This window comes from Pipistrellus hanaki, assembly GCF_964339955.1.
Source record: "Pipistrellus hanaki genome assembly, chromosome: 12".
NCBI lineage: Eukaryota > Metazoa > Chordata > Mammalia > Chiroptera > Vespertilionidae > Pipistrellus > Pipistrellus hanaki.
Window position 1 is genome coordinate 11,312,643 of NC_140514.1, and position 24,085 is coordinate 11,336,727.

Genomic DNA, 24,085 nt, shown 5'->3' on the forward strand with positions numbered 1-24,085 from the left:
GGGAGCATGTCCTATTCACCAAGCCCTAGGCATATGTGCTCAAAAATGCCTGAGGAATTCAAACTGCAAGCTTTTCTGATGATCTACTGATGCAAGTCAATAACATTGTCTTCATATATGGAGAATATTAACAGGGCCCTGGATGGTTTGGCTCAGTGGATAGAGCGTTGGCCTGCGGACCCAAGGGTCCCATGTTCTATTCCTGTCAAAGGCATGTATCTTGGTTGCGGGCACATACCCAGTAGGGAGTGTGCAGGAGGTGGCTGGTCGATGTTTCTCTCTCATCAGCGTTTCTGGCTCTCTATCTCTCTCCCTTCCTCTCTGTAAAAAAAATCAATAAAATATATTTAAAAAAAAAAAAAAAAAAATATATATATATATATATATATATATATATATATATATATATATATATATATATATATATTTCCAGATCTGCCGCTTTGCCAGAAAACACCTTTAAGTAACTGGGAACTTATGCATCTACCAGTATATATGCATAAGTGGTATATGCATACATACTGGTACAGCTGCCTGTGCTGTGAAAACTGAGCAGCTCACAGAGCTCCAGAAAATGGGGCATCTGAAGAGGAGTTTGAGACCAGCAATGACACTTCTGGAAATATGTCAAAACTCTGACTGAGGAACAAGCCTTCTTGGCAGGTTTTGTACAAGCTATAAAATCATGAATTCATTCTTACTAATTGGTAACTCCAGTTTCTAAAAACTAGTCCCTGAAGAATAGATCACATCATAATAACTACATATGATGTTTCCAAGAAGCATACCTCACTGAATTGCTGGAACAAAACAGATGGCAAGAATTCCTGAGGGTGTAAATCAACCGGAGGCCCCGTCCAGTTACTCTGAACGAAGAGTTGCAAACTGCTCACACCAATTAGGAATATCAATTGTTGTCTGCATATAAAAATAAAGAAATAAGTATGAACCACTGTATAAACACCATACTATTTCATTTCAGTTTTAATAAGCAAAATGTAAGATATCAACCAATATTTGAGGTTATCCAAGAATATTACCAAAAAAAATTTCTGGCCCGGCTAGCATGGCTCAGTGGTTGAGCATCAACGGTTCGATTCCCAATCAGGGCACAAGCCCAGGTTGTGAGCTTGATCCCCAGTGGGGGACATGTTTCTAACTCTCTCCCCCTTTCTGGTTCTCTCTAAAATCAATAAAAGTATATTTTTTTAAAAGAAAAAATATGATGTAAAATATTACTTAAAGATGAAATCAATAAAAATATGTTTTGTTTTTTTTTTTGAAGAGCAGCACTAGAGAAAACAGCTGACCAAAGAGCTTGCTTCATTAGAAGTTTGGAAACTTGGGGAAAACAGGTGGTAGCAAGATCTTAAAGCCTTACTATAACCATCACAACCAAAATTCTAAATTCCTAAGGCCAAATGCATATACAGTTTAATTTCAAATTCTTCAAAATGAGGCAACTGAAATCTTTCTTTTCAGCTCTGCATGACAAGCTGGAATTCTGCTCTCCCAGTGATTAACATACATGTGTATGTTTTAATGTGCACCACAAAGCCAGTTTCTATGATACTGGCACATACTTCAGACAGCAAAATAAGAATCAGGACAGCCATTTCAGGAATGTAAATGGTAAATGTAAAGGGTAAACTACCAGTAAACCATAAAGATGAAAAGGAGTGATAGTAATCTTTAAAATGAAATAAAATGCCTAGAGAAACATTCTTTTGTGAACTCCCTTGTGGATACAAATTATGTCTTATTTCTCTTCACAACCTCAACATTTAGTACAGTGGTCTGTTGAAGAAAAAAACAAAGCCTTTACCTAGAAATAATGGTAAAACAAAATTGTATGCATTTTAAAGAAAATTAAAACTTGATGCGGATGTCAACATAATAAAGAAAGAAGTATATTAACAAATTTACAACAGTAAAAATTAGGTTTCACTGCTGTGTAACTATTATACTTAATCCGATAAACTTATATCAACTTTAGTGGAAGAAGGTAAAGCAAGGGTTCCATAATAAATGCATTGTTTTCTCATCTCTAGAAAGCTAAGTCTAAAACATAAGTTATTAAGTATCACTCAGTAACCTAGAAATAACAAAATGAACAGAATATATTTTCAAGTTAAAAGGAAATATGGCCTGAAGTCTTGTTTACAGGTAAAAACTATCAGACCTAAACATTTGGAAGCTCAGTGAATTAGCAGTTACCATCCAACTACATGCCAATTGCATATACAAAACCCTTATATCCTACACCACTTTACTTTTTCATTCTAATGGTCCCCTGGACAGAAGCTCTTACGTACATTGATTATTTGGTACACTATGAGCCCTAAATAAATATAAAGCTGGGTTATTCAATAACTGCTAAAAATCAAAGCTCTATTAAATGTATTAAGATGCACATTCTCTATGAAAACTTCAAATAAAATTCTACCTTTGGGTTTTGTCCAAATCTGGTGAGAAATCCAGGAATGTTAATATCTGCTTCTCTAGGTAGCTGTCAATTTTTTCTTCAGTTATCTCCGTTGAATTAAAAATATTTTGAGTCAATGAATTTAAGAATATGGCCTCATAATTCCCTTCTAGCAGCAATTGTAGGAATGATCCACTCTCTGTAATATAAAAAATTAGATCAATAATTCAAAAGAACAATTTTTTTCATACTGTAAAGGAAAATACTATTTAAGTAAATTCACCATTTTAGTATGCAAAAGAGTACCTATTTAGAATGCTTGCTGTACATTAATCAAAAAGCACTGAACCAATTCCCATCACTCTACAAACATCCCTTCTCCTAGAATTAGCAGTTCATCTATAGTATATGATGAGTAGCAAAGGAGGCGTTAGACCCAGGAAAAATATTCCTCGTTAATAAGTATTCTCACCCTTCTGTGGGGAATTCAAAGAAATTCCTACTAACAATGTAAAAGTTTCCATAGTCAGAGTTCTAAGACATTTCACAGCCTGGCTGCCCCTACACCCCTCTCCCCTACACTCTCTGAAAAAAAGCTGGTTCACTCATGACTCCTCTAGAATCTCATGCACATCCCCTCCTCCATCCTCTTACACTGGTGATTTCTCCTGCTGAGCTCTTCTCCACCTGTCGGTCTTATCCTTTCATCAAAAATCAGCTCAAGTCTTACTTCTTTCCCATGAAACTGTTCCAGACAAGACTTCAGAAACTACCTACCCTGGTGCACCTATTCTGTGTGTCCACACACTGCACACCGCTTCTATACTGTCATCAATGTGGTTTCTCCTCTGGGTCCAGCCTAAATGCCACAGTCAGATGTGCCTCTATCCCACTATTCTGTGTGCCTTTTAATTCTTCAACTCTCGGTTAAATCTGCATTGCTCAGAAGAAATCACAGCTTTTCTGCTCATGAAGCTGTGCAACCTTGAATGCATGACTTAACCAATCCGTAGTGAAATATGCCTTCATCGGCAAACTTAACGTAGCATCTACCTTTCGTGTCTATTATAAAGATCAAACAACTAACCAAAAGAAAACAAACAAACAAAAAGATCAAAAAGACTAAATCCATGTCAGAAAAGTAGCTGATGTTGCCATGGTTATCATTTCCGAACCTGGGCGATGAGAAGTTTGGGGGGAAGACCAGCTCGGAGGATGAGGGACACGCCCACACGTCAAGTAAGCAACAAACCCAGAGCCTTAAAGCAATCAACAAGATTTCGGTAGGAAAAAAAAACAAAACAAGACAAGGAGGGATAAGAACCCAGCCACTGCCACCCCTTCTCCTCACGGCCCGTCCCTGGCGAGGGCGCCTCGCTCACCGGAGCCGGCGACTCCCTGCTGCTCCCACTGCTGCAGCTCAGCCTCCGTGGGGAAGCCCCTCAACACGGCCAGCTCCGGGGCCCACATCGCCCCGGGCATCGCCCCGGCCCGAACCGGTTACCAAACACGGCCACACAGAGTCACAAACTAAAGGGGGAAAGGGAAGGTCCACAGGCGCCGAAGTCTAGCGGCGACAACTCCAGTGGAACCCCATGTGCTGATAACGGCCCGCGGAGGCGGCCATGACAGCCGCGCGGGGCACCCTGGGAAAAACGGACACCCCCCCCCCCCCCGCACCGGCTTCCGCCTAGAAAGCCAACAGGAAGTCCCGGATACTGAGCATGCCCAGTAGGGTTGCCACGCCCCGAGCGGGGAATGGACGGGATTGGAGGGCGTGGCCGGCCTCAGCCCCGCCCCGAGCGGGGAATGGACGGGATTGGAGGGCGCGGCCGGCTTCAGCCCCGCCTCGAGCGGGGAATGGACGGGATTGGAGGGCGCGGCCGACCTCAGCCCCGCCCCGAGCAGGGAATGGACGGGATTGGAGGGCGCGGCCGACCTCAGCCCCGCCCCGAGGGGGCAGCCGCGGGATGCAGGAGTCGTGGGAGGCGTGGCGGCCTCAGGGGCCTCTCCCTGGGGACTGTGGTGTTCTGGTCCAGTTGCCCTTCATTGGAAGGGCTACCGCTTTAATTCCCAAACCTTCTTGTGTCTGAAGGCTCCTCGCTACCTGATGAAAGACGTAGTTCTTTCTGCAAAATGCACGTGGGCCTCGACTACCAACATCCATGGAAGTGAAACCCCTTGGAGGTTAAGCACCCCGGCCGCAGAGAAAAAGTATTCTCTTCATGAATTAAAAGTGTATTTGTTTTGACGTTGCCGCCACATAAATTATGCCCTCATGGGGACGCCTGGCCAGCCGCTGATGCAGGGAAGTTTTGGGAGGATGAACTGAACGCTGCAGAAACCTGCCATCCTGCGTGCCTGCTGCTGCTGAGACAGGGCGCCTTTCATCCTCACAGCGGAACTCCAGGTGGAAAGGCAGCTCCCAGGCTCCGCTGTGGCAGGAGGGACTGTGCCCTTCCTCCCACCCCCGCCTCCGTGGACTTGGGGCCTGCACTGGGATGCCACCGGGAGAAACCTGCAGGGTAAGCCTCACCACACAGGATTCATGGAAGAATTTAGGGCAATGCATCTCCGGAATGATCCCACTCCAAGGAGGAAAGAACAATGATGTTTTTTGTTGTTTTTTTAATTAATCCCCTCCACCTTCTCCCCCACCCCTGCTATCCTGGCGCAGTGATTGAGCTTTGACCTAGAGGTTGCAGGCTCCAACCCTAGTGCTGGGAGTGCAGGAGGCAGCTGATCAAGGATTCTCAGCATTGATGTCTCTCCCCCTCTCCCTTCCTTTCTGAAATATATATATATATAATCTCCATCCAATAGTATCTAACGTGGTGCCATCAACTCGAACTCTCCTTTTGCTCTCTTGTGTCTGGAACAACTTCTAATTTTTTTATTCTCACCCCTCAAGACTCTGGATATGTTTCTTTAGGAAGTGTTCCCTGACCATGTCACCTTAGTGCCCATCATTTACCTGAGGTAGTTTTCCCTCTGTGCTCCCAACAGTACCCTGCAACTAACACCATCAGAGAACTTTCCATACTGCACTGACATTGTACTTTCATGTGTCATTCAACTCTCACCTCCAGGAACCTGTGCGACTATGTATATGGAGTGGACCTTAGAGAACTGGGCTTGTTACTTTCCTTTTTGTAAAATAGTATTCTGAGGACTAACGGTGTAGAGTGGAGAAAATGATTGAAGCTTATTTTAATGACCAAGACCCATAATTGGGGGAAAACACATAAAACAGCAGCTTTTATTCTCCACCCTGATGGGACCCTGACAGACCAAACAATAATAAAGGTTAAAGGATTAATGACTGTTCTTTTGCCTTTTACTACTGATAATTTTATACTTAGATTCTAGCTATCATGCCTGTAGTAAATGACTTTTTATAAATGGATTCTCTTGTCATTCTTGGAGTAGCTCACCACCCACCAGACCTAACACTGTTTCAGAACCTTTGCTTTCCTGGTCACATACCGTTTGTCCTTCCTTTATTATAAGGAGCTCTGTACCTTGTAGTTCCCCTTTTTTCAGAGAGCAACTCACTGTTCAGAGTATGTCTTCTGGTTAGCTCCAGATTCAGGATTCCTATGTGCCACTTTATCCTATCTAATAAAAGAGAAACATGCAAATTGACCATACCTTCGCTTTGCCCACAAGTCCTGCCCACCTGCCAATCAGGAGCAAGTATGCAAATTGACCCAACAATTGCATCAGCAGCCACGGAGCTGGAGCCAGCCAGAGGCTAAAGTTGCCCCAGCAATGGAGAAAGCCAAGTTTCCTGCCCGTCCTGGCCTCTGCTCAAGGCCACTAAGTTTCAATTATACAAGATAAATAAATCCCAAAAAATGGCGGCATCCACGAAGCTGGAGAGCAGGAGGCTTAGCTTTCCCCCAGCAATGGAGGAAGCCAAGCTTCCTGCCTACCCTGGCTCAAGGCTAGTTTTAATTATAGAAGATAAATCCCAGATACCAGGACCTCTGCTTGGGTCACTGGTGGGAGGACATGGCCGGCCTGCAAACCACGACAGGCCCCTGGCCCGGGGCACCCCATGCACCAAGGGAACACTCACCCTGATCCAGGACACCCTTCAGGGCAAACCAGCCGGGCCCACCCATGGACCAGGTCTCTATCCTATCTAATAAAACAGTAATATGAAAATTGACTGTCATTCCAACACAAGATGGCTACCCCCATGTGGACACAAGATGGCCACCACAAGATGGCCAGCAAGGGAGGGCAGTTAGGAGGGACCAGGCCAGCAAGGGAGGGCAGTTGGGGGCAATCAAGCCTGCAGGGGAGGACAGTTTGGGGTGACCAGGCTGGCAGAGGAGGTAAGTTGGGGACAACTGGGCCTTCAGGAGAGAGCAGTTGGGGGCGGGGGAAGGGGTACCAGGCCTGCAGGGGAGGGCAGTTGGGGGGGATCAGGCCTGCGAGGGGAGAGCAGTTGGGAGGAGCAGGCCTGCAATGGAGGGCAGTTGGGGGTGATCAGTCCTTCAAGGGAGGGCAGTTAGGGGTGACCAGGCCTTCAGGGGAGGGCAGTTAGGGGTGACCAGGCCTGCAGGGGAGGGCAGTTAGGGGTGACCAGGCCTGCAGAAGAGGGCAGTTAGTGGCAATCAGGCTGGCATGGGAGTGGTTAGTGGGTGATAAGGCTAACAGGCAGAAGCAGTTAGGGGCAATCAGGAAGGCAGGCAGGTGAGCAGTTGGGAGCCAGCAGTACTAGATTGTGAGAGGGATGTCCCAGATTGGAGAGGGTGCAGGCTGGGCTGAGGGATACACACACCCCTGCATGAATTTCGTGTACCAGGCCTCTAGTTTTATATAAATACTGTCAAAATTTATCACTTTAGCTTTTCCTTTGTGATAATTGGTCTTATAAAAATATTATTTTCTTTCCAATGTTTAGGTCTCAAAGGTGTCCAATTCTTTGTGTCCAAGTATTTCACACACAGCAAACTGTTTTAGAAATAAGACATACTAACACACCTAAGTCTTTATTTATTTGGCTCTAGAAAGAGTTTGCATTAAAATGAGCCTATATGGCAAGTACAAAATGTACTGTAACAGCACCAGAGAGGTACCACCTCTCTGCTCTACAGAGCCTGTGTTTAATGCATACAGGTAACTTCAGTAATAAAACCAGAGTCCAGGAAGAAAAGGAGCCCTTTAGGAAAAAAATCAGTTTAAGGGAGACTTTTCAAATTAACCATTCCTTTCATATACTTAAGTTCAAATAACAAATACATTCACAAGCCCAAATATTGGCATAGAATAAAATCATGTTCATTTATTTTTCTGCAATTAGAAGGCATAAAATTAAATATGTTGAATGTAATAAATTCATCCATACAAGTGCAAGTGTCCAACTATAACACATTTTAATGGCAGATTTATAATTTAAAAAATGTACCAGTAAATCAAAAAGGAGTATGTCAATTAACTTTTATTGAAGTGTATGTACGTAGGTCTTCAGAAATCAAATATGAGCATGAAGATATGGCCAAACATAAAATCTATCAAATTCAGTGAAAAGTTGCTGACTTCAAATAGTAGTTGTAAGAATGACCAATATATATTCTTTGTTAACAATCTCTCACTCTACAGTAAAAAAAAAAATAAAATAAACATTCAGTAAACATTCTTTCCTAAGGTAGTTTCCCTTATATATCAGTGATTTATCCATTTCTTTGTATACACAAATTTGTTCAACATACCAATCAGTGGTTCTCACAATTGAAAAATAAAAGCACAAAAAAGTTTACACTCTTGTACAGGTAAATAAAAGATCACCTTGAATTAAACTGGATCTCCTTAAGGGCATAGTATAGTTTCAGTTTCATTACCTATTACATAATTAGTTTCTTACATACAAATATTGACATATTTGGCTTGTGCTTCAAAGCCTTTGTGTCTATGAAGTCCATGTCAATGCAGCTCATAATTTGAAGTCACTGGGGAGTTCTTTACTGCTGCTGGGTTTGACCTGATCGTGCATGAGTGTCCCCTCAGCACCTGCTGTGGCACTGCACATTTCTGAGGCATCTTCAACATCAGGGTCCAAGCCGTCCGGACAGGGAAGTTTTAGCAGCTCTTCCCGTAGCTGAGCAGTGTGACGCTACACAGGGAAATGAGTGATGTCAGAAGTGCAACCCAAGGAATTCTAACACAGTATCATTTGAGGGAAGAGTTAGGTTTAAAACGAAATCCAAAGCACAGGCCAACAAGTACTTATTGTGCATTTTTCTTATGCTACTGTCACAGAGCGAGAACAAAATTGGCAAAACATCTCAGAGTGATTGATGTTGAAGAGCCCTGAGTAGCATGGTAGAATGCAAGTTACATGGCAAAAGGTTAGCGAGAGGGTAGGGTTTTACAATGGAAGCCAGAAGTATTTATTGCTCTAGTTTGATAAAAAGAGAAACAGTTCTATAATAATGGGCAAAATAAAACTAGCTTGGGGAAAGCAAATGTTAAAGAGGAAAATAATTTTCTTTCTAGAAGTTTTTAAAATAGAAATCTTAAAGTTTGAACAGAAGGATCCACTAGAGATGGAGAAAAATTGAAGATAGGAAGAGGGAAGATAATTGGTAGAGGATGAAAGAAACGGGGGGAATAAGAACAAATATTATGAGGCTGGAGAAAAAAATCTCCAAAACCACCCTATTTTACATGTCCACTTGAATGTCCAGGTTGAAAACAATTGCTCACCTCCCCCAAAACAGGCCTGTATAACAGATGCCTCCACCAATTAGCTGTTGGAGGTTCCACCGCTACCATCTCCCTCATTACTCCAAGTAATAAAATTCTAGAAGGTAAATAAATGGCCTAAGGAGAAGCTAAAGGAATAAAAGATTCATTTACAGAATACATTTTGTTGTCATCACCTTCAAAAGCCTGGATAAAAAACAGATCCTGTACCTATTTTTTTTATTTTAGGAACTGTTGATTCATTGTGGAAACTAACCTAACTGTTTAATAGACTTCTGGGTAGCAATTTAGGCCTCTGAACTAAAACTTTACATTTCTTTGATTCCCTCCCATCCTTTACCATCAGGTAGCCATGGTTCTGTCAATGAATATACAACTCCTCTTTAAAAGCCATCCACAGGGCTCCTGCTCGGAGGCTTACTCACCTTGAGAGCTGCTGCATGGTGAGACATAGTTCTGCCTACCCGCTTATCACTGCTGTACTGCTGGATGTCGGCAATCCACTCCTCACACTGGGCCATGATCTCAACTCTTTTCAAGTAAAAATGTTTGTGTATAACCTTAAAAATAAAACAAGCAAGGGAAAAAGATGTGTTCCGGTCAGAAATGAAAAGACAAAAGTATGTAGCATTGCAAAGGAATGAAATTTAAAAGACAATGCAATTTTTCCTCTGCATAAAACTCAATTTAGTGAACTCTACATTAGGTTTATGACATCACATGATATAGGAAAAATTTCCCAGTTCTATAGCAGAAAATAATGCCTAATCCCAAACAGATTCAAATAGTTAAATCCTATCCAGAGAGAATAAGGCATAGATAATACAATGCAATATCTTCAGAAGGTGAATGCAAATGAACAAATGACCAGGAGAAAAGAATTAGAAAACTGTCAAAATGTAGTCAGATGTCTTTTAGGAAGTAGGTGGTTTTAAAATTCATTAATACTGATTTTTTTATTAGTAACTATAAAAAATTTTAGTATATTGTAAATACTGCAAATACAAAGGCAAGTACACTCCTAATAAACTATATTCCATAATGTCTTTAATAAAGTATTCCATTAATTTTATTGAACATACCTCTTTAAAGCATGGTGAGGGGTTTCTGATTTGTTCTAGCATTGCCCACTTAACTGTTGCCTGTCGAATGTTTCCGTCATATTCTCGAGAACTCTGTGTGCCACTGGGAGTCCCTCTAGACCGTTCATATCCTGGTTCATTAAAATAAGGCTCAGCTACTAATATAAGAGACTGAACAGACACCAACACCTGAACAAGAAAGAAATTAAAAATACTTATAATGGGAAATTTTAACTAACAGTAAACTAATATCCACTTTATCAACCAGGATTTTCTTTTACATATTATTATCAGCATAAAATTAATCTTAATAATTATAAAACTGAACTACTTTTATTATTAAAGCAAAATTAAAATGGGTAAAATCTTGAGCATAAAGCATGCAAGAGGCAACCCATTGATGTGTCTCTATCACATTGATGTTGCTCTCTCTGTCTCTCCCCCTCCCTTGCACTCTCTCTAAATATCAATATAAGAAAATATCCTCGGGTGAGGATTAACAAAAAATGAAGAAATAGTATTTATCATAGTTACATGTGGACAAAGAGTTTTCTTAGAATATGAATTCAAAATGATTTGGTAATTAACAGAAAACGTCTTCTACATACCATAGTATGTTATTACATACTAGAGGATTGGCGTACAGAATTCATATACTAGGGGGGAGGAGGGTCTTCAGCCAGACCTGCACCCTCTCCGTCCGAAGCCCTCGGGGGAATGTGTGACCGACGGCTTACGCCCGCTCCCCATGGACATCCTTAGTGCTGCCATGGAGGCGGGAGAGGCTCCCCCGACTGCCGCTGCTCTCCCCAGCCATAAGCTTCTGGGTGAGTGGAACTCCCCCTGTGGGAGCTCACTGACCACCAGGGGGCAGCTCCTGCATTGAGCATCTTCCCCCTGGTAGTCAGTGCACATCACAGTGCCAGGTCATTCGTTGTTTGGTAAATTTGCATATTAGCCTTTATTATATAGGCTGGCTATATTATTGCATATCCTTTATTATATAGGCTGGCTATATTTAACTTAATAAACAATGTATTTCATTCCATACTGTATGTTCACTGATTCTTAGTCAATTCTTTGATATTTTTATAATGTCAAGAGCTAGACTTTATTTTTTTTTAATGTGAAAATTATATGATTCAAATTTTATTGTCCATAATTAATATTTTATGGGTAAAAAGCCATGATCTTTTTTTTAATGCATCACGTATGGCTATTTTTACATGAGAAGAGTGGACTTGTGTAGTTGCTACAGAAAATACCTGGCCTATCACCTCTAAAGTATTTGAAGAGCTAGACTTTAATAGGGTAAATTTACTGTCCTTCTATTTAATTTCATATTAGCATTCACAAAATTATAAGAAATTCTCATTGTAATCTGTTTAAGAACTGACTAAGTAAAAAACTCTTTGTTGCCGAGATCGGTGTGGCTCAGTGGATAGAGCGTCGGCTTGGGGACTGAAGGGTCCCGGGTTCGATTCCGGTCAAGGGCATGTGCGTTGGTTGCGGGCACATCCCCAGTAGGGGGTGTGCAAGAGGCAGCTGATCGATTACTCTCTCTCACTGATGTTTCTATCTCTCTCCCTTCTTCTTTGTACAAAATCAACAAAATATATTTAAAAAAAAAAAAAACTATCTTTGTCAAAACAAAAAATTTAACCATTTATGGTCTTTTACCAGACCACTCAACTAGTCAGCATTCTTGTCTCCTACCGTTTTATGTATTCATTTGGTCCCCATAGTCCCACCATTATCCATTCTGTTAATTTATTCTTACCTTTAGAATATCCACTTTGCCAAATTCCTCCTCCTATCCCACTCCCATTAGGAATTTTAACTTAAATTTCTTTTATTTTCATGCAATGTTTTGTCAAGGATTTAATTCTTTGACTTGATACAATATATTAAAAATTTTATATATATTTCAAACACAGGAAAGTACAAAAACATACAATCCAAAATATTAACTTGCAATAAAAGTGATAAAATGTGAAATAACAACAACATGTTTGGAGTTAGGAAAAGAAACAATCAAAATTAGTAAAATGCATTAAATCTTTCAAAATAGTCTTTTAAGTCTCTCTGGAAAATTATGCAATAGAATAGGATTGTGATCAGTGGCTAATTTTAAGAATTTTCCATTTCAAGAAAAATAGTATTATATATTTAATATTTATAACCATTCTTAAATGGTTGATGATCTGAACCATTAAATATGTTTAACTCCTCTTAAATATGACATCTTTATTAACATCCAATAGGAACAAACCTCTCACAAGAAATTATATACATTAGTAGAGGCCTGGTGCATGAAATGGTGCACAGGTGGGGTTCCGCAGCCTGGCTAGCAATGGGGGCCAATTGGGGCAGGCCAGCTGGGAGGAGGGGCTGTGGAAGGTTAGCCAGCCAGGAGGGACCACAGGAGGTTGGCCGTCCACGGGAGATTGGCTGTGGGAGTGCACTGACCACGACAGGGAAGCTCCTGCATTGAGCATCGGCCCCCTGGTGGTCAGTGCTTGTGATAGCTAATGGCTGGTCATCTGGTCATAATGGTCACTTAGGCTTTTTATATAATATATATATTAAAAACCAGTTACATTATCAATATCAAAATTTGGTGCTACTGATAAAATGTAATTATTGGTGGCAATTCTAATGAATAATGTGACTTTCAATTTTAAATTATGCAAATAGTAACGACAATTACTAGGTTATAGCTAGATATAAGACCTATGGCATAAGACTAAAATATGTGATATTTTAATTAAATAAATGTTATTCTTTTAAGAACCTCATCCCTAAGAAACTAATTCTAATAATGACTATCACTGTTCAAAGTATTTTGGGGGATTTTTCAATATGCTTTTATTGATTTTTAGAGAGAGAAATAGAAACATCGATCAGCTGCCTCCTGCATGCCCCCTACTGGGGTATGTGCCTGATCAGGACTCAAACCCCTAATTCTTGGTGCATGGGTCGATGCTCAACCATTAAGCAACACCAGCCAGGCTTGGGAATCGTTTTAATTATATACAGCCTTCAAATACTTTTGTGGAAGATTCCCAGGCTGGCAAAAGTACCATTATCCTTTCTGTGCATGATAAATGAAAGGGTAAAACATCCTTGGGTCTCAAACTCTAACTAAAAAAAAGTCAAGTTTTCCTGAGACTCTGTAGCCTGCTTCTTCTTTCTTTCTTTCTTAGGGTGTTTTTTTTGTTTTGTTTTTCCTGAAATCAATAAAAATGTATGTTTTTAAATGGTTCCAATTCACATGTAAGTCTAATTTACTTAATTAAAGATAGGATACCTCCGAGTTTCCTTTCATAGTAAAACTCATAAGTTTAGTTTATGTTGTCAAGAGTAATGGGCATATAGAAAAAATATTTGAAAGTGTTGGAGTTTTTTTTTAAATAGAACCAACATAATTATTTTAAAAATGAAATAGTAGTTACTTAGAGAAATATTCTTTTAAGTTCCTTAATTACTTTGTATGAATTACATAACTTTTTTTTCTTGGTTTCCATAATGGCACAAAAAAAAAATAATAATAATAGTTTTCTTTATTTCATATGTGACAGGTCTTTATAGAGTCAAAAATAAGTGACAGCCTAAAATAAATTTTATATCTTCTTTAAACTATTTCAAAATGTAGGAAAAGAATCCTCTCAGGGTAGGTCAACTTCAGTAGGTTTACCTGAGGATAATTTATGATGGTCTTTTTAAAAATAAACAGTAAACTTAATATGTGAATTTAAACTATGATGTAGCAACAATTTGTTTGTTTCTTTAATAAACAAGTAATAAAGTTAATTCATGTTAATTTGCTTATTTTTTCATTTCTTTGCTAGGATCCAGAACTATTAAGATATCAGCAAGAAACATTAGATGTGATGTTAAATAACACTTTATTTTCTGTGCTCAAATGTGTGAAAACTAACTTATAAAATGAAACAGTACTTCTGAGCCTCAAATGAATCCCATTACTAACTAGATTGCAGAAGAATTATATCCTAGAAATATGTAATACCAGGAATTTATTGTAGTGACTGGGATATGGGATAATCTGTCTTACCTGTTGCATCATAGTGTACATTAAAGGTAACTTAGGGAATTTTTAAAAGGCAATTTTGACAAAATGTAATTTCTGTCTGTCTGATTTTGATTCTAAACTCCAAATGAGATGCACCAACTGCTCACCTATTAGCTATTTAATAGTGATTTCCTATAAATCTATCTCTTTGTTTGCTTCATTATTTATTCTCAGCCACTAAAATAATTTTTTCAAATATAAGTAGCTCTACATTTTCTAAGTGAAACTGTCAGAGAAATTTGTTTACTTGCAAAAAGCTTGAGGTCTGAGGATTCCACTTCTCTTCTGGTCTTCCATGCCATGTATTTAATATGCTTAAACAAACCTGAGGAATAAAGAGAAAAGCATAAACAGAACTGAAAAAAGTGCTTTTTAAAAGCAAACTGTCACAACTAAGAGTAAAAGTGAAATGCTAATATGTCAAAGTATCTCAATTTTATGTCCCCAATCTAAACCCTAAGAGTTAGTCTGTTAAAACAAATTAACATCTTCAGATGTGATAGCAATAACGAAAAATGCGTCAATAACTACTATACAATTAACATTTATAAATAAAAAAATAACTTTTCCAAATAAAAATCAGTGAGGAAAAGTGATACTATTTTTCATTTTTAAAAATCTTTTTCAAATTTTATAAATTTTGAAATTTGGGCATAACTGAATAGATTCTGATTTCATATTTGCCTCTGCATTCAATTTGTTGCAATATGTTGTTTTGGTTGAAGTATATGGGTAAAATCTGGCCTCACATGACCATCAATTTGGAAAGGGTAGGATCTCAGAGATACCATGAAAAGGTCTTGAGGATCAAACTTTAAGACATATTATACACTTGTTCACTCACATAGCAAGAATGAACTCAAATTATTTGCCTATAACAGTTCAACATAAAGCAATACATGGATTTTGCAATATTGCTTTCAGAGCATTAAAAGAAGGACTGCTTTTGGGGAAAACAAAACCAAGGACACTTTATCTATTCTTATAAAATAATTGAAAAGCAGAGTAGTCCACTTCTTAATAAATTCAATTAACAGGTAATTTCATGAATAATTTTAAAAGACTTTGTGTTGTTATTTAAAGTACTAAAAGCCTGATGCACAAAAATTTGTGCAAGAGCAGGCCTTCCTTCCCACTGCCGGCACCGGCACCAGCTTTCCTCTGGCACCCGGGACCCAGGCTGCTTCCCTGCTCCAGCCGTAGGCACCCAGGGCTGGCTTCCCTCGGGCCCGGCTTTGTTAGGAGGGATGTCCGGAATGAAGTCTGGAAGATGTTCAGTCTAATTAGCATATTACCCTTTTGTTATTATAGATTGTCAGATATACCATCCCATTTGATATCAAAAGCATCCCTGTGACTACCAATGGCAGGTATTCTTATCTCTATAGATCCTGAACCCAAGTAAATGTTTAGTGACCCGAGAATAAATGTTACCAGTATGTAATAGAACAAAAACTATATAATTCAGGATACTGGACCCTAAAGTCCTTACCCTACCCTCTTCTATATAACAGTAAGTCTCGAGAAAGTAATTTCTTAAATAAATTTCAACATTTTACACTAAAACTCTTTTCATGTTCCTCTCTCTCTCTCTCTCTCTCTCTCTCTCTCTCTCGCTCTCGCTCTCGCTCTCAAAGTCAGCCTTGCTATTTCCTCTTCTTTGCTTAGTTATAAAGGACCTGCTTTGCCAAAACCGGTTTGGCTCATTGGATAGAGCGTCAGTCTGCGGGCTAAAAGGTTCCTTGGTTGAGGGCACATCCCCAGTAGGGGGTGTGCAAGAGGCAGCTGATTGATGATTCTCACTCATCGGTGTTTCTAACTCTCTGTCCCTCTCTCTTCCTCTCTGTAAAAAAATCAATAAAATGTATTTAAAAATAACAGAAACATTCAGTTTTTAAATAAATAAATAAAAGGACCTGCTTTGCTTTCCCAAAGAAAGTAGGTCTATCTGTAGTCAAATCTCCTGAAATAAATCCAAAAAACAAATTCCAGTTTTATGACATGAGCTTATGATGAAGACAATATGATACTTGCAAGCCCAGTCTGAGGCAGGCCGGGCCTTTGAAAATAGAAAGGCAAAACCAAGGGAAAACTTGAGTCATCTTTCATATACCAATCAACCTCTAGCTGTTGCTATTCTCACAGTATCAAAATAGAGTCTGCATGTGAAGTCTATAAATTTTTTCTGACCTTCTAATGATTTTCAAACATTAAATACTCTCAGCATAGAATTTACTGTTGAAATTTCATCCAACTGTCCAAAATTACTTTAAAAAGTGATGGTTGTTCTTTTGAGTAAAATTTTAGAAGGTTTATGAAATAATTTTTATTAAACTCATTTGTCAACTTTTGGGTGGTGGTGGTGATAGGAATGCATCTTACCATTTATAAGAAAATATAAATCATTTTAACATAAAGTTCACAGTTATTTCTACCACAGGAAAAAAAACTGGATAGTTATGATAGCAAGAGAAAGTTATTATTTGCAAAAAAAGGAACATAGATGTTTGCCATTCATCTAGCTTCAGGCACTTGTGAAAAGATAACTGGAACTGGAGAGAGGGAAAGTAAAAAAAAGCGAGAGGCAAAGACAGACATCTGGCTACGATCTCCAGATGTGAGGAAGCTCTCGATTGGCCCAGGAACATGTTAAAGAAGTTAGTACTTCAGTAACCTAAGACGGTACTTGCTTCTTAATACTGTGTGTCTGCCCTTTTCGGTTCCTTCTCCCTCATTCCTTAAGCTAATCTTTGCACACAGGGAGAGAAGCCTGAAGAAAGCTATGTACTATGAAAATATAACCAAAATGAAATTTTTGTTCAAATTACAAAGAAACTTTGGTCACAACACTTTGGCACTAGAAACAAGAGTGTAAGTATATTACCTTGCCATCATTATAAAGGTTTGGATTGAATCGCACGCTATGGCCACCAGTTGTTTCTAGATTCACAAGAGGGGGTGAACTGGGATAATCTTGAGGAAAATATACATCAAACTCAAAGCAGCCATTTGCGTAAGGAGTGTCCGCTGGACCAGTTATTAGAACCTAGTATGCATATACAAACACACAAAAGTCTGTTACTATTCAACACTGATATGTAGGAAAACATAATCCAGCAGAAAATAATAACCTTCTGACATTGTACATTTACATCTCCACTCGAATGTGTAAAAATAAATACAAGGACATGGTTTTAAATTAAGAACAAATAATTTGGTTTTGATAAAAATGGACTGTTAAAAGATAAGTCTTTATTGGCAGCAGGAAAGCTTACCTTAAACATCAAATACCTTTTAAATTAAGTTACTTTTTTTTCTGAGAGCTTTCCTTCATAATAGTCTCTACAGCATTTTCAATAAGTTGAGATTCTAAGTACATTCATTATCATATCTCAAAGTTATGAAGCTAATTTTTTGTTTTAATCTTTAGATAAGTTAATTTCTAAAAAATAACTTACTTTTAATATTTTCCTCTGGGAGGAGACAAGTAGATAACAGAAATAAAGGTTCTCATGTGACAACTTGTGACAAAAAGGTTTTGAGAGAATGGTAGGTATTTCCCTTAGGATTTCTGGTAGTCCAAAAAATAGCAAATAACCCAACAGTGAGTGTCAGAATTATTTAACAAATTTTGTTTGAGCCACTCAACAGTTCTGTATTGTGCAATGCCTGAGCAGCAAAGCCTCTGTTTCTGAAAAGCTGCCTATAGAGGTAAGTGGCACTAGTCTCCATCTGTGATAACTCTGATCTTTGCTTTGGGACTCCAATTTGGGATCCTTTATATTAGGTATAGCTTACTGCTTAACAAAGTCACAGGTTTGAATTTATGTGATCTATTCAGTGATAACATAATTCCCTAGGTAATCATCCAATAATCGGTTCTATTGTTTTTAACAGGAAACAAGTAAGAGTGTGGCCATATAGGCAAGGTCTATGAAATTTCTATTAAAAATATATCCAATGGAACAAAACAAAAGAGCAAGCAAACAAAAGAACTTCTGCATATCAATGGGTCAATAGTTTCAGCAGAGTTATCTAAGGAAGACAGAATATTTAACCTATGAATTAAATCATAAATGTAAAGAAAGCACCACCCCACGTACTAACTTTTAAATCGTAAGAGCTAAAGCATAAAGGTGCAAGTTATTTATTATTGTACGACCATTACTAATTTCATAGATCTTATTGATCTGTAAATACATAATTTCCTAAAAAATAAAAGAAAAAATAATTTTGAAGTCTGATAGCAGTATGAACGTGAGAGAAGTATATTGGATGACAAGGTAGAAATTCTATAACTTTTTTTTCTACTGGTCAGCATTAAATCCTTTGATACTATGCTCAACAAAGGTATTTTAGTATTTTCTTCTAAATCTTTATTTTAAACAGCAGCCTCATCCACATACTCTGAACTAACATTAGGAAAGAACTCCTTTCACTGACTCCAAAATGGTCAACAGAATTTTAAATCCTCAGTATTTCTAGTGCTTTGTTTGAATATTTTAATAGTCAGGGAAATATGGAAAAAGTTGCTTTATCTACCTTCATGATGTCAAGTCGCTCCTCATCACAGCGCACAAACACACTAGATGATGACGAAAGAGGCAGTGAGGTGGAAAGGGTCACAGCTTCCTGAGCAAGGCGGCGAGCTCTGGCAGCACTGTTTGCATCGTTTGCATTTTTCACCTGAGACATGTAGTGGTAATTTACTTTAAAACCCAACTTCCCATCTTCGTCTTCAGAAACCATCTCAAATGTATCTAAAAAAAAAACTAGAAATTAGAAACACTGGGGAAAAAAAGAACCAGCATAGAGATGGTTGTTTTAATGACAAAAATCACAAATAAATCACTAGCCCTTCTTTCCACTCAAAATGCAGAGGAAAGCAATGTGGAAGAATAGTAAACTATAAACATTAAGGTAACACCTACTACTTTCATGGATGAATCTATAATGGAAGAAAAAACATGATTCTTAATCTGCAGTGTGGACATATTGGTAGATTATATCAAGTAGCTGACAATGCAAAGTACTAATTCATTCTTAAATGAGTGGCATAAAATACTTTTGATAAAATAATTCAGAATAAGAAATGTCAAAAAGTATTCTGATTGTATTTCTTTTTTAAAAAAATTAAAAATGGAAAAAGTCTTTATTTCTCCTGATCTCAAAAATCAAACATTCCAGGCTGAAGTTTACTCGTGTATTACTTCTGAAATTTAAATTAATAGAATAAAAAAAGATTATTAATATTATAAATATTATTTTCTAAGTACTTTGACAAAGCGATAAGCTTTGATCTTGTGTTTATATAATTCTAAATATATTTTTAAAAATTAATATTATATAATAATTAGTATTATATCAATCTTACCAAGAATTCAGTACAAGTTTCTAGGTAAGGTGTTTGCGTTAAATGATAAATTGGAAAATACATTTGCCTTCCAAGAGCTTATATTCGTGCCTTTGTCCAGGCCAAGATATACAGAAATAGAGGTAAAGAAAGAATATAACTTTCTGCTTATTTGTTAGATATCTGGATTTTGTTTTTTCTATGTTTCTATTGAATCATGATTTCCAAATATAACTAGACCTCTGAATTCCAAGAGATAAAAAAGATACAATTTGCCAAAACCAGTTTGGCTCAGTGGATAGAGCATCGGCCTGCAGACTGAAAGGTCCCAGGTTCAATTCTGATCAAGGGCATATACCTTGGTTGCGGGCACATCCTTGGTAAGGGGTGTGCAGGAGGCAGCTGGTCAATGTTTCTAGCTCTCTATCCCTCTCTGTTTAAAAAATAAAAAAAAATTAAAAAAAATAAAATAAAATATATATATATATTTTTTTAAAAGATACAATTGTGTGTGTGTGTGGAGAGAGAGGAAATATGAATAATTCGTTGTACAAGCAAGTTTTAAAATCTTTAATTTACCAGAACACATTTCAATAGCACCATTAAAAAATATGAAATTAGCCGAAACCGGTTTGGCTCAGTGGATAGAATGTCAACCTGCAGACTGAAAGGTCCCAGGTTCGATTCTGGCCAAAGGCATGTACCTTGGCTACAGGCACATCCCCAGTAGAGGGTGTGCAAGAGGCAGCTGATCGATGATTCTCTCTCATCAATGTTTCTAACTCTCTATCCCTCTCTCTTCCTCTCTGTAAAAAAATCAATAAAATATATTTTTAAAAATAAAATAAAATAAAAATAAAAAATATCAAATGAAATCTAAAGAAATGAATATTAAATTTCAACTTACCAAACTGTAATCTCTTCATAACAGCCACATATTTTTCTTCAAGTGATTTCAATACTGATAAAGGTTTAGGTTTCATTGCCACCTTCTTTGAATATTCACCTAGTTTCTTTTCTGTTAATTTTAGAAGATTAAAACAAAAAAATTATTAACTTCCAGAGTTCAAATTTTTAATTCTAAAAAATTACCAAATTCTTGACAATCGTCTTCCTACTGAATGATTTTAAAAATTAAAAAAAAATCTTTCGATTTCATAACATAATTAATAGGGCTAAAAATCTCACCAATTTTAAAGCGTAAATTCGTGAAATGGTAATTAGGTTTCATCCATTTAGGCAAAACAGCAGAAGTGATATAGATAATTCAGAGTCATTTATATCTTCTGTTGCTATTACATGAAAATGCCAATGCTAAGTTCTGACAGTATTAATATACTATTTTCTATCTCATACAATGGTATTTTTCCATTTCATGACTTTTAATGAGAAAAAATGTATGATGCATGCTCAGGCTATAAAATTTAGTGTTACCGTGTTCCCCGAAAATAAGACATCCTCCCAAAATAAGACCTACTTACAGGTTTCCTTCTGAGTGAAATATAAGGCATCCCCCCAAAAATAAGGACCCCTAGTCTCTGTCTCAGAATGCTATTGCTAAACATGAGAGATTTGGTCCACTGATTCTGAAAGAAATGGAGTCACAAGAAATTCACCAGGAAATTCAGGAACTAGATTGTTATGATGGTGTTCCAGAAGATGATGACATGATTGTCATTGAATAAATGAGTAAATTCTTGATACTGTAGGATTCACAGTTTGTCTGGTTTGTGTTGACAACTACCATACTACCGTACCGTATACAGGTAATAAATTTCCTTTATTTTCATTTAACAATAAATGTGTACTGTATTCTTCTTCATGGAAAAATAAGACATCCCCTGAAAATAAGACCTAGCGCATCTTTGGGAGCAAAAATTAATATAAGACACTGTCTTATTTTCGGGGAAACAGGGTAGCAATCATACATAGTAGATAAATATTTAGAGATTACTCATAATTAACTTAAAAATATGACATAGAAAAATCATTGTAGGTAAATGAACACCATTAGCATAGAGGAAAGATAGAGTGTTTTCACTGAGTAATGGAGCAGCAGGAAAGAAGCAGAGCTGTACCCTGGTTTGCTTGTCGTAAACTGGTCGTGGCTGCATAAACGATCTCTGCAGTCCTTTGGATATCTGGTACCAAAAGAGTAAGTCCTTCTGGTTCTTGATCAGATGCATCTGGTTTTACTCCTGTTTTAGCATTTTCCCTTTTAGATCTAAAGAAATTTTTTAATTTGGAAAAAAATGAAGGAACATTAAGATTTTAGGATTGAAAAATAAATATCTCCATAAGTCAACAAAAGTAGTTAAAAATCAAAATGATAGTGTACATTTCATCTGATATACACATGATATATATCAGAGGTAGTTTAAATTAGATTTATTATTGCTTCTGATGCGATAATGCTTAGCTAGCATAATAAAGTGCTGGCTAGATTTTCCCTCCAAATGTAAAAACAAACAAGAGATAAACATTGTAGAAATGTTATACTGTAAAAAGACCCAGATACCTTATGTATCTTTGAATCCACAATTTTAAAATCATACTTTTAATAACTGTAAATTCTAGAAATAGAAAAATCACATCTATATATAAAAGTCATAGGTATCTTTCCTGTCTTCTAAGATTTAGGAACCAAAGAACTACATATACTTTTAAATTTCACTCTTTCTATATTTCACTCAGAGTATATTCATATCCCAGGTAAGGGGGTAGTCCATAGTAAAGTACAGGTTCACTATTAATGTATCTTAACACAGTGTGCTTCTAAATACTGAAACTTTAAATATAAACACCAAGTTCTAGCGCATAATCATCTAAAATATAATCCTCTTATTCCCTATTCAGGGTCTAAAGAGTAACCAACCTTCTATCAAATTGTGTATCATAATAAGATTTGTTACAGCAAGGTTTCAGTGTATGCAGAAGGCATATAAAATTTTTCTAGATGTATGCAGTAGTATTTACTACAAGATTCACTGGAAATACTAAATATCAATTGCCTTTTTCCTACTTCAATTATCAGCATGTTATTCTCACAATAAACATCATTCCACTACTGCTTAGATACTAAAAATATAGATATTTGCTAATTCATTATTAAATAATTTTAAACAAATGAAAATCACATGTTTAAAGTATTTCTGCTAAGATCTGATCTAAACTATACATCAGTTATTTATCTAGTTGCATACCTACCTACAAAAGGACTTAACTATTACATTAGTATTTCACAAAGTGGGCATGGAGCCTTAGAGAACTATGAAAGACTAACAGAAAGTAGAAGAGTCCTTAACAAAATAATTATTGTTACCTATGTACAAATGAATTGTTCTTTATCACAAAGACAAAAACCTGCTCAGAAAAGAAGAGGGAAATTAAGAGCCCCTCAGTGCGCAGCAAGCGTAGGAGGATACATTATGTGTGTATTTGGAATGGGCTCCGAAGATGGTTTTTTTAACTATAAAATATATACTACCTCACCTGACAAGGTGATTTAAGTGAAGAGAGATACTATGTCACTAGGTTAATACCTTTTCTCCTAGGCTCTCTTAACTTCCCTGACTCCTTATAAGAAGTCAGAGAGAACACATGGCCGACTTTCCTTTGTCACTCAGGAACCACTTGATAGATCTCACACTGTATACCATTTTAGTCATCAACTTCTGTATGTGTAGGTGTATATAAATATATATGTTTGCATATGTATGTAAGGAAATACAGTGAATGTTTTAAAACTGAAATGTCATTTTTACTGCTAGAATCAAAGATAATGCATCTTTTATACCTATAAAGTAAAGACTATAGTATAATAGTGAATCTGATCATTTTCTTACTAAAGATATGATTTTGGTAGACAAGCTCAAAAAGTCTCAACTTCTGTATTTACCAATAGCTATTCACAATCAGAATCAAGCACAGAGAGTCAAGAAAAGTGTGTAAGCTGTTTGACAGCACCTCCTTTGAATTTATAAGGACTCTCTCTCCCCAATTATAAAGAATCCTCTACCTTATAGCAGGGCTTAAAATATTCTTAACAGGGCCACTGAAGCATAACAGGAAAACAATAGTAAACAGCTTGAGAACACAGAAGAGTATGGTAATAGCTTTAAAAGATGGTTTCCTAAAAATCTATCATCCATCAGTTGACCTCAAATAAAGATTCACTTAAAGAAGCATATCTTGCCAAGCAGAGAATGAAGATACGGGAGTAAAGCTCATTTTTCCAGAATTAAGGTATTTTCACCTTGAAGAAACAAGAACCTCTGGTCTGGAGAGTAAACTGTATCAATGCAACTTAAGGCAAGTTACCCTTGAAAATTACTAATTCTAAATTTAAAGCCCTATTCATGAATACCAATTTTCTAATTCCAGTTTGGGAAAGATTACTGATAAGAGAAATTCCC

The 24,085-nt window shown here is 37.3% G+C and overlaps 2 protein-coding genes across 8 annotated transcripts in view; both read right to left on the reverse strand.

The window, feature by feature from the left end:
• Positions 1-4,120, reverse strand: part of TTC27 (tetratricopeptide repeat domain 27) — an 83,577-nt gene extending 79,457 nt beyond the window's left edge. The window contains exons 1-3 of the mRNA XM_084900661.1: positions 3,808-4,120; positions 2,447-2,624; positions 789-918 (exon numbers count right to left, since the gene is read on the reverse strand). Coding sequence (XP_084756787.1) covers positions 789-918; positions 2,447-2,624; positions 3,808-3,907 — 408 coding nt within the window. The 5' untranslated portion in view covers positions 3,908-4,120. The remainder of the gene's footprint in view (positions 1-788; positions 919-2,446; positions 2,625-3,807) is intronic.
• A 3,289-nt stretch (positions 4,121-7,409) lies between these two features.
• Positions 7,410-24,085, reverse strand: part of BIRC6 (baculoviral IAP repeat containing 6) — a 152,699-nt gene continuing 136,023 nt past the window's right edge. For 6 of the 7 annotated variants that reach the window (XM_084900640.1, XM_084900639.1, XM_084900642.1 and 3 more), the window contains exons 67-74: positions 21,749-21,894; positions 20,578-20,688; positions 18,860-19,077; positions 17,202-17,363; positions 14,565-14,642; positions 10,225-10,413; positions 9,568-9,702; positions 7,410-8,549 (exon numbers count right to left, since the gene is read on the reverse strand). In XM_084900640.1, the coding sequence (XP_084756766.1) occupies positions 8,370-8,549; positions 9,568-9,702; positions 10,225-10,413; positions 14,565-14,642; positions 17,202-17,363; positions 18,860-19,077; positions 20,578-20,688; positions 21,749-21,894 (1,219 nt within the window). In that variant the 3' untranslated portion in view covers positions 7,410-8,369. Of the gene's footprint in view, positions 8,550-9,567; positions 9,703-10,224; positions 10,414-14,564; positions 14,643-17,201; positions 17,364-18,859; positions 19,078-20,577; positions 20,689-21,748; positions 21,895-24,085 lie in introns of those variants that run through there. The other variant, XR_014796484.1, reaches the window with a different exon arrangement.